This window comes from Rousettus aegyptiacus, unplaced genomic scaffold, assembly GCF_014176215.1.
Source record: "Rousettus aegyptiacus isolate mRouAeg1 unplaced genomic scaffold, mRouAeg1.p scaffold_m13_p_4, whole genome shotgun sequence".
Taxonomy (NCBI): Eukaryota; Metazoa; Chordata; class Mammalia; order Chiroptera; family Pteropodidae; genus Rousettus; species Rousettus aegyptiacus.
The window spans coordinates 5,166,438-5,177,414 of NW_023416307.1; the positions used below are offsets into that span (position 1 = coordinate 5,166,438).

Consider the following 10,977-nt stretch of genomic DNA (forward strand, 5'->3'; position numbering starts at 1 on the left):
AATACACCCCAAATAAGACATTTCCCATTAAAGAGCTGCTCACACCAGGTTAGAGGAACAGAGTAGAAAAAGCTTAGGTGTCGAGGTTAGCATAACTGTCGTCAGTAAGAGCTCGTTAAGTATTAGTCATTTAACCTATGAGACCTCTGGGCTTGGCACTCACCTTCACTTGTGGGCAGGGAAACTGGAGTTACAGAGAAAAATGCCTTTGTTGAAAGCAAAGGAAACTCCCTGTTTGGGGCCTTGAAATTGCAGTTGGTCCAAAGTGAAAACCGTTCAGAGCGCTTCGCGTCACGGAGCCTGCAGACGCCCCGCCTGCGTGGCAGGGGCAGGGCGGCTGCTTCCGCTGTTCCGCTCTTGGGATCAGATTATAGCAGATTGGGGGGCAGGCAAAGAGGCGAAGGGGACACGACTAGCATTTTGAATGTTGTGTTCTCCAGACGATTGTGGTGACTTGAGATTCCACTAAATGCTCGAGCTTCTCCTCACACTTCTCATCAGCAGCCCCGTTGGCGCTGGGGGCCAGGCGGTTCTCTGCGGTGGGAGCGGTCCTGCGCCTTGCGAGACAATCGGTAGCATCTCTGGCCGCTAGATGCCAGCAGCACCCCGCCCCCCACCGTCTGACAACCAAAAGCCGTCTCTAGAGATTGCCAAATGTCCCGAGCCCCAAACTGCCCCCATGTTGAGAACCACTGCCTCCAAGTGTTCTTAGACACAGTCGTCAAGTAGGAAAGCCAACTCGGTTGTCTGTTTTTATGTTATTTTTGGCCATTAATGCCAACATTTTCATGGCACCTGCTGGGCTACAGAACGGAGGAAGTGGCACAGGGATTATGACGTTTGTTCGGCTCGTCGTTGTAGAAGGTCTGTTCCCTCGGGACCAGTTTGATTCCCAAAGCTTTTACTGAGTCTTCTCAGGGGCACTGCTCTTCCCGCTGGCTGTGGTCCACATCGGACACAGTCACTGTTTACTCTGGAAATGCCCTGTTGTGGGTCTGTCCTTTGGAATTGATCACATCAGTCTTTTGACTTGGTCAGCACCCAAGACCGACACCTGATAACCTGACAACCCTAGGGGTCAGCCTCTCCGACTGACCAGTATTCAAATGTAAGGCTGGCTTATTTTTTGAAAGGAATGAGTAACGTGTGCGTTCCCAAATCCCACATCACAGTTACACTTCCGAGGCACATCAGGGGTCTGTACCTCCGCCCACTTTGATTACCCAAGGAGTAAGAAAGCATGTTTGATGGCATGAGGCTGTGAGACAGATACCAAGCGGGTCCCGTCTGAGCACCCAAGAATGATCCTCCGCAGTACTGGAGGGAGGACCAGAGACGATGGCAGAGAACGACATGGGAGAATGCCCTTCAGCTCAGCGGGTCTCGCTCTGAGAAATCGAGCCTAAAGCATGGGCCCGAAAAGTGTGCTCCGATGCTATTTGCTTGTGGGCAGGAGGGCATCCGGGTACATAAAAGTGGCTGCCTGGCCACCAGCTCTGAGAATCCAACACTGTTCTGTGACCGCTCTTCCCTTTAACGCCCCCGCCCCCGGCCCCAGCCCGTGCTCTGCCTCTCCCAGTCCCCAGCTCCACCTGCGCTTCCTTCTGCAGGGGGGCCTTGCACTCTGTCTGCCTCTCTCTTTCCTTTGCAGACAAACTCCACACCTTGTCTGAAAAGAGTTGTCATCTAGAGGTTTTCTTTTCTTTTTTCTTTCTTTTTAAAAAAATTAATGTTTAGCTGCCAACCTGGGCGACAGACAGCGCGCATTATTCTGAGTCATGCAAAAGATCCTTTTAAGGCAGCCATTATCCGCTCAGGCTGCTTAATCCTTTGGGGGCAGTGGGAGGGGCCCAGAGTGGGGCCGCTTTCATCCGTGTCAAACTGCAGAATGAAGACCTGAGCTGTCACGGCAAATATTTAGCCCCATCGGTGGGGAAACATTTCCAACTAAAATACCTGAACCTCCTAATCCCCAGATTTCCTACTCTTTAAAAGCCCTTTGTGCACATCAGGGGTCTGTACCTCCGCCCACACTGGTATTGAATAAGGGGCACCAGGCCAGCCAAAAGGACAAATGAACTACGTAGGGCCAGGTGGGTGGATTGTGCGTAACTGGGGAGGCTTGACAGGAGGTATCAGGCTGGACATACAGATGAAAACAAATATTTGAATAGGTGATTTGAATCTAAGCACGTCTAAAGTCCCAAAGTTGTTTCATTATCAAAATGTATATAGAAGGATAATTTGACCAAATCAATGGTCTTTTGTAGTATGACATTGGTACTGTGTAGACAGGAGGAGAATCAGGCAATATTTAAGATCTTTCAGATATTCTGCCCATAAGTGAAACGACTATTTTTTTTTTTTTACCCCTGACAGCTGTGACCATAACATCATTCCATTATTTATGTCTGTGACGAATCATGGACTCATGATTCCAGTAACTTGGTACCATCACCAGGTTACACATAGTAGTTGGAACAGACTGATAGAACATGTCCAGACATTGCTGTGAAACAGGGTGACCTTTCATTCATTTTCCAGTGGATTCACCTTTTTATGTCAGGGCAAATGAAGCAAGAGGAATAATGGGCGGAGTCATTTATTTGTGTCCAGAGTATTGCATCAGATGAAAACAAATTGATTGTATTTGCCTAATGCTTTTCCTCCTACCTCGGCTTCTCCCTAGACTATATAAATCTTACTGGAAAAATGGGAGTAAAGCTTCCTGTTAACTCTCAAACATGTCACAGCTCTCCATGTGAGCAAAAACAAGTGACACAAGGCTTGCTCATAGATGGCCCCAGTGAACGGGCAGGGACAAACCCTGTGGAATGAGGTGCGGCCTGGCTTCAGGACAAACCAGAGTGGCCATGGAGGGGCAGCCCTAGAAGCACTGTCAGTTTACAACTTTTTTCCTGCCCACATGTCTGACTCGCTTAGAAAAGATTAACAGGAGTGTTTGTTTGAAAGTCAGACTCCTGGTTTCCTCATTAGTGGAGAGATTTGCTGCAGACTTCAGTTGTTTCTATAAACTTTAATTACCTCTCTTATGAGGAGTATATCCCCTCATCACATTCACCCCAAATTTACAGAAGAGGTCATTTTTTAAAAATGTGTTAGAGCAATAAAAAACCAGTAAATGGTGGGAGGGAGTGGGCAGATTGGGGGTAGGGGGGAAGGAGGAAGAGAGAGAGAGAGAGAGAGAGAGAGAGAGAGAGAGAGAGAGAGAGAGAGAGAGAAACGAACATACACTAGCTCTCCTTGCTGGAATAACAGGCTTGAAATATGAGGAAGTTGATCGAGGGCCGATCCCTTCCAAAAACAGATTAATCCACCCTGGTAGCTTTCCTTTCAGAGCAAAGTTTCGGCTCAGTCAAGTTTCTCTATCAGCCTGTACACAAGAGGACACAGGCCACAATGCCATTCTGAGCCCGGAGTTATTTTGTCTGTTGATTTGAGAACTTAGAAATTTTAAAATGTTTAATTCTTGCCTCTGCTGTTTTCTTGCTGTCTTTTGGGTTTCCTGGTGTAAACACTGTAGTCTTAGCCTGGCCATTTAATGAATAGTTCTGAGGAAGAACTACCTCTGGACACCATCCTGCACCTGCAGTGTTGGTTCTCAAAGAGGGGTGGGTGGCGGGTAGGGAGGGTTGCCCCACCTCATCCCTACCCCAGGACATTTGGCAGTGTTTGGAGATGTTGCTGGTTGTCATGATTCAGGGAGTGGGGACACTACTGGCATCCGTTGGGCAAAGGCCAAGGATGCTGACAAACATCCTACAATGCACAGGACAGCCCTCCACACCCCAACAATAGTTATCTGGCCCAAAAGTGGTCAGTCATGCCACTTTTGAGAAACTCTGATCTACAGGTTACAGGGAACCCTTCCTGGCACCCAAACCCCCTAGCAGTTCCCAAGAGCTGCCTGTGGTTAAGAAAAATGCAGAGGGATGCAGTGAAGGATAGCCAAAGCCAGTCTGTGAACCTGGAAATGCATTAATGAGTTTTATGGGCAAAGCTTTGCCATTCTTGGTAAAGTTTCACCATGTGCAAAAATGGAGTAGATGAATCAAGGTGCTGCAGCCGTTCATGTTAACAAACCAGTGAAGCACATACTAGAGAATGCCAGGTGAAATCAAGGCTGGATCGTTTCTAAGAATGTGGACTTGGTCTGAGATGTAGGGGAGAAAGTGTGGTCCTGATACTCAGTAACATTCACTCACGGTCACTACCGTGGTATGCGTGGGTGGACCCACAGGCAATTGCCAATTTTGAACCCTTTAAGGCCTACAGAAGTGGCAGTTTCCTACTATCCTATTATGTGTCACATATTATAACATTATTAGATATTAATATTTATAATACAGTATATTATGCATGACTTAGTCTGTTAACATTAATGAACCCATTACATTTGTAATTATTATTCAGCATGATATTGTGCTATAAATTATATATTGTTATAATATTAATATCACAGATTAAATTTGTATTAATACGTTGATTAAATAGAGGGTTGGCAAACTTTTTCTGTAAAGAGCCAGATACTAAATATTTTAGGCCTTCTGGGCCCTGTGGTCTGCGTCATGACCACTCAACTCTGCAGAGAGCTCAAAAGCAGCCACAGACAACACATAGAAGCATGAGTGAGGCTGATTCCAATAAAGCTTTAGGTATGGACACTCAAATTCGAATTTCATGTAATTATCATGTCGGGAAATAGTGTTCTTCTTTTAATTCTGTTTCAACCATATTTAAAAAATTCTTGGTTTGTGGGCCGCATGAAAACTAGCCCAGCTGGATTTGGCCCGTCGGCTGTAGTTTGCCAACCCCGGGGATTATAGCACTATTATAGCTATATTATACATATTCTATATTATGTCTATACATATATCTAAATTCTATTTATATTGTTACACTATATATGTATAATATTACATACCATATATTATCTTCTATTACTATATATTATCGTACCACCTCCCTGGGCATCGGCACTCTGGGATGTACCCACCTCCCTGGGCAGCAGCATTGTGGGACGTCTGTCCCCAGATCCCTTGGCTACAAGTATTCTACCTCCCTGTTTCCTGGGGCAGCAGCATCCTGGGTAATTCTCTGCTGTCCTGGGCAGCGGCATTCTGGGTAATTCTCCTCCGTCCCGGGCAGCGGCATTCTGGGTAGTTCTCCTCCGTCCTGGGCAGCGGCATTCTGGGTAATTCTCCTCTGTCCTGGGCAGCGACATTCTGGGTAATTCTACATCCTGGGCAGCGGCATTCTGGGTAGACCCCCCCACCAGCCTGGCCAGCAGCATTCTGGGTAATCCCCCTGTGGGCGGGGCCCCTGGCGGAGGGGCGTGGCCTCCCTGAATTCCCGTCTCACACTACTTCCCCGTCCCGCAGCAGCACCGGACCTGACGGCCTTCGGCGACCCGCGCCAGTTCCCCGCGCTGCCCTCCATCTCAGACCCTCGCATGCACTACCCCGGCCCCTTCACCTACTCCCCGACGCCCGTCACGTCAGGCATCGGCATCGGCATGTCGGCCATGAGCTCCGCCACGCGCTACCACACGTACCTGCCGCCGCCCTACCCGGGCTCGTCGCAGGCGCAGGGCAGCCCCTTCCAGGCCAGCTCGCCTTCCTACCACCTCTACTACGGGGCGTCGGCCGGCTCCTACCAGTTCTCCATGGTGGGCGGCGAGCGCTCGCCGCCGCGCATCCTGCCGCCCTGCACCAACGCGTCCACGGGCTCGGCGCTGCTCAACCCCAGCCTCCCGAACCAGAGCGACGTGGTGGAGGCCGAGGGCAGCCACAGCAACTCCCCCACCAACATGGCGCCCGCCGCGCGCCTCGAGGAGGCCGTGTGGCGGCCCTACTGACGCGGCCCGCCGCGCCACGCCACGCCACGCCGTCCCGGGGAGGGGCCGCCTCTGCGGGGGCCGCGCGCCCGCCCCAGGGGAGCGCGCCCCTGCCGTCTGCGGCGTCGCCCGGCCGCCCGCGCTTCTGCAGCCCGTGCCGCTCGCCATGGCCGTTGGCCCGTCTCAGAGCGTTCCGACCCGGCGCGACGTGAGGGTGTCCACGTCCCCAGCGCGTGGACACGGTGGAAGGCAAACAGGAAGATTCCCAGAGGGAAACTGTGAATGCTTCTGATTTAGCAATGCTGTGAATAAAAGAAAGATTTTATACCCTTGACTTCACTTTTTAACCAAGTTGTTTATTCCAAAGAGTGTGGAATTCGGGGTTGGGGGGAGGGGGAAATGCAATTCATCCTGTTTGGCATCAAATTCATATTTTTAATTTTCTTTCCTAGCACCTTATAAATTGCAAAATGCGTATTTGCATTTGGGGTGGTTTTTATTTTTATATATATATATAAAAATTTGAGCTTGCTTTTTCTCTTGCTATGACAATTGAAAGAAATATGATTCCTTTTTCTGTACATTTTATTTAACTTTTCTTTTGGACTTTCATGTAGTTGTTTTTTGAGAAACAGCTGCAGCTTTGGGTCATTTTCAACTACTGTATTCCCACAAGGAATCCCTAGATATTTATCTTGATGTTTAGACACTTACTTACGTGTTGATACTTTTTTTTATTATTTAAATGTACTTATATTAAGAAAAATATCAAGTACTACATTTTTTTTCTGTTTTGTTTTTGATAGTAGCCAAAGTTAAATATCACATTTGAAGGCTGGGGAAAAAAGGATGGGTAATGTGATCACTTGGTTATCTAAATATTGTTTACATTAAACTTCCTTTAATGTTAATCAACGAGTTGGTAGCTATTGCAGCAATGTCTTTGATAGGTTTTTTAGGTACTGAAGGTCACTCCAAAGATCTGAAGTATGGAATTTTCTGCCAAGCTCAACAGAGGGTCTCATATCTGACCCCCTCCTTTCAAACAGAGAAGGTCAAATCTGGTTTCAGAGGGTTCATGTAGATGCCAATAATTGCACCTCTGGAGAAGATTTATTTGCTTCCTAGGGATTTGCTCACTCCATGGCCTCTTGGTAATTTCAGACATGCTTTGTAACAGAACAAATCCAAAGTAAGCTGTGTGGAGGAGCAGTATTTACCTGGGCACCAAATGAACAAACTTAGGGGTCCCTTCAATGCTCAGTTCTGGGGTAGGAAGGAGATCATCTGAATCTAGAGTTCAGATTTTTTATAGCTCCGAGAAAACATTCTTCTTTGATACAGTACCAGTTCATTTACACAGAACAAAATTCTGTGCTGTTCCCCAAGGCTGGGACTAGACGGGGTGCCTTTAACAGCTGAAGGTTCTCCAGCTGAATCTTCTTCATAGGGTGGGCCCAGACGCAGGCCTGAACAAGCCTGTTTCCCTGTATACCCCTGGAGTCACATGGAAAAGAGCATTGTGTCCCCTGTGCAGGACCCCACGCCATGCTGCTCATTGGCCACCACCTTTGTGTTGCTTTCACCAGGCTGAGACTCTACCCCGCGGGGTATGTGCACTCTGACCTGTGCATCAGCATGACAGCAAGATTCACGGCACTGCTGCCCACGGCTACAATGCAAACGTATCCAATGTCACTGTAAATTTTATGGCACTATTTTTATTGGAGGATTTGTTCAGAATGCAGTTGTACAATTCACAAATACTAACTGCTGATTTTGACGTGTGCTCAAAATGATCTGGTTATTATTTAAAGTACCTCTTAAATTAGTTGAAACAATTTCAGGTCAACTCTGAAGAGTATTTGAAAGCAGGACTTTAGAACAGTGTTTGATTTTTATTTTATAAATTTAATGATTCAAATTAGAAAAATCTTTGGCTGCAGGCAGCGAAACAGCTGGACTTATTTAAGACAAGTTGTTTTTGAATTTTCTTATATATATATATTGATTGTTTTACACAGATGCAGTAGCACTTTGGTAAGAGTTAAAGAGTCAAGCGGTTTGTGTGGTCAGGTCGTTCTTATCTGGAAAAGAGTTAAAGCAGATCTTGGAGAAACTCACAATATATTCATTTTCATTTTAGGCATAATTCTCCCTCTACAAGTGAATTTCATGTTTTATTTTTATGTTATATATTTGCAGCAAATTTATCATTAAATGTCTGTAAATTGAATTTTTTTATTTCTGAAAGGATCCTTAGCTCATTTACCCCAAATTGAATTTATCTGTTCTTTATAGCACATGTTGCCATATCTGACCTGACAAACTGTTGGGGGGAAAAAATGAAGGGGGGAAAAAATTATATTTTTTAGTTCAATTGTGGTTCCTGAAGCTATTCCAACTCAAAATCAGCCCGGTGCCCTATAAGGGAATCATTGAATCTTTTCACTTCCAAAGCCCTGTGTGAGAAGGGCTCATCACTTTGTTGTGAACCCACCAGTCTGGCCATTTAGAGTTTCACAGACCCTTACCAGCATATATAATACTTAATTGTTCCAAAAAATAATAAGTTAAACCTTAGTTGCTTTGGAGATGGGTCTCACACTTAATGCATTTTTCCCCCTGAGGAATTGCATTCATTGCCTTTAGGTAAATAAAGGTGGTCCTTTTATCAAGGCAGGCCTTTAAGCCGATAAGGAAATAACTGGATGTAGCTGGGAGCATTGGTCCAGAAGAAAAATAAGCTATCTCCAGTGCTTATCCATGCCCTTATTTAAAATTTCAACATGGACACATATTTCATTTCAGTGTTTTGTTTTTCTCACCATCTAAAAATACTTGTATTTCTTTCCCTCTCTGCCCCCTCATATCCCCCTCTCCCTCTCCTCCCCTCCCCTCTCCATTCTCCTGCTTCGTGTAAGGAGATAGCACACACCCCACCCCAACACCAAACACCCAGAACAGGATGAGTGGCAGTTCTCTTCCCTGTGCATAAAGGAACATGGTGAGTCAGCTTTTCTCCAGCTTGTGGTTTCTTCCAGCAGAACAGAGACGTTGCCAACCATTTTGGACCTGCTTGCTGCCCTAGAGCAGCAAACAGTAGCCTTCCCAGGCAAGGCACAATCAGTAAGTTATCAGACAGCCTTTCTGCTGCCGAAGGTTTCTGTGCGGATAAGTAGAAATGCTCTGATTAGAAAGGAAATGAATGGTTTCACTCAAATGTCCTGCAATTTAGGATTGCAGATGTCTGTCCTGAAATACCTGTTTCCTTGGGACATTCCGTCCTGGTGATTTTCAGTTGTGGTGGTTTTTATTTTCTGGGGGAATGACATGTTTGGGCCTTTCATACATCAAAAATCAATTTAAGCATAATCTCAGAAAACATTTTTTACATCTAAACAAATGCCTTTCTGTTTACCTACAGTATACAATTGTTTGGGGGTGTTTGTCTTTGTTCGGAGTTTGCCCCCCTCCCTTTAGCCAGATCAGCATTGATGACGCTGATCATTTGGCATTTTTTTTCCTTCCAGAAGAGTTGCATCAACAAAGTGAATTGTATTTATGTATGTAAATAGATTTTAAGCTTCATTATAAAATATTGTTAATACCTGTAATAACTTTTTCAATTTTTTGTGTTTCTAAGGACTTTTTCTTATGTTTGCTAAATACTGTAGACAAAAAATGCTTCTTTCTACTTTGTTTATTTTAGACTTTAAAACGAGCTACTTTTTATTCACTTTTGTAAAGAGCTAATAATAGCATGGGTTCCAATTTTTTTTTAAAGTTCACTTTTTGTTCTAGGGGAAATGAATGTGCAAAAAAAAAAAGAACTGTTGGTTATTTGTGCTATTCTGGATGTATAAAAATCAATGGCAAAAAATAAACTTTCAAATTGAAACGATGGTAGAACACATCTGTTGAAATGTCGTCCTCCTTGACTCGGGCCCACCCAGCGTCTGTTAGTGTAGAGGTGACCGGCTCTATGCACAGAGCACCCTGGGAATCTGTGTGTGGTTCCTCTCTCCCTGGTTCTGACATATTGAACACTTCCTGAAAAGGAGCCGTCAATCTCAAATTTTAAACCAGATATAGTAGGAGGAAACACCCCAAAAGCTCCTCTCCAAGGTGTTTGTAGACAGTGCAGGGGAGCAGGCACGCCATCCTCCAAGGTCATCGTGGGCAGTCTGTGCGGGACAGCTGGCTTGCTGCTGCCCAGAGCCTTCCTTCGTACCACAGTATCTTCTGTAAATCCAATATTATAGCCAGTGAATGGCAAATAAACAGTCTGGCAAGTACGTACACCATATCACATCGATTTTGTCTTTCTCTGACAAGGAGAGCTGGGAAGCCAAACGAAGCCCACAGCAACGCGCAAGAGACTTCAGCGAGGAGCAGCTCGCAGGCTTCTCCCCCCAGTGCTTGCAGCGCGCGCCGCCTGCAGGGGGGTGTGGTGGCAGAGCTAAGTGCCAGGCTGCTGGTGTTGCCCCTTCGGGGGTGAACGAGCGCCGAAGCATATTTTAATGCTTGTTTAAAAAGAAAAGAAACAGGAAAAGAAAGAAGTACATGGGATTTGCAGACACGAAGCGGAAAGGGTGTATGACCGGCCTGAGGCCAGTGCCCCTCATCTGCCTCCCTGTGTGTCAATTACGGGAGGTCGCCTTGAATAGTGGGGAAAGCTGTTCAAAAGCTCTTCCCTCACCGCCTCTGCGCAAATTATTAGTAGTGTTTCAGTCTTAAGACTCCGTGTGACCCAAGTCACCTCCCAGCCAAGAGATGCTGTCTAAAACTCCTTCCCAGTTCTCGTCGCTGCCATCTCATGGTCTTACAAGGTCCTGCATGGTGGCCACAATGTCGGGAACCCAAAGGAATGACTGAGGTAAGAAGCGATGGGAACGAGCAAAGGCAGGGAACAGGTGGAAGGGTGAGCTCGTGTGTGATCGGCTAGTGGCGCAGCTGGAAGCATGTCCTCCGGCGTCAGGCCGCCTGGGTTTGAGTCCCAGGTCTGTGTCACCCGAGGGAACAAATTAAACTGGTGCCCTAGTGTTTCTCAACCGTAAAATAAGGACAATAATGCTTTGAGTTTATAAAATTTAAATTAGTTCCTACATGTCAACACC

General features: G+C 46.2%; 1 protein-coding gene across 4 annotated transcripts in view; it reads left to right on the forward strand.

Annotated features, from left to right (window-relative positions):
- The window catches only part of RUNX1 (RUNX family transcription factor 1), a 227,903-nt gene extending 218,132 nt beyond the window's left edge, over positions 1-9,771 (forward strand). For 3 of the 4 annotated variants that reach the window (XM_016164081.2, XM_016164079.2, XM_016164078.2), the window contains one exon: positions 5,403-9,771. In XM_016164081.2, the coding sequence (XP_016019567.1) occupies positions 5,403-5,878 (476 nt within the window). In that variant the 3' untranslated portion in view covers positions 5,879-9,771. The remainder of the gene's footprint in view (positions 1-5,402) is intronic. The other variant, XM_016164080.2, reaches the window with a different exon arrangement.
- Positions 9,772-10,977: the final 1,206 nt, after the last annotated feature.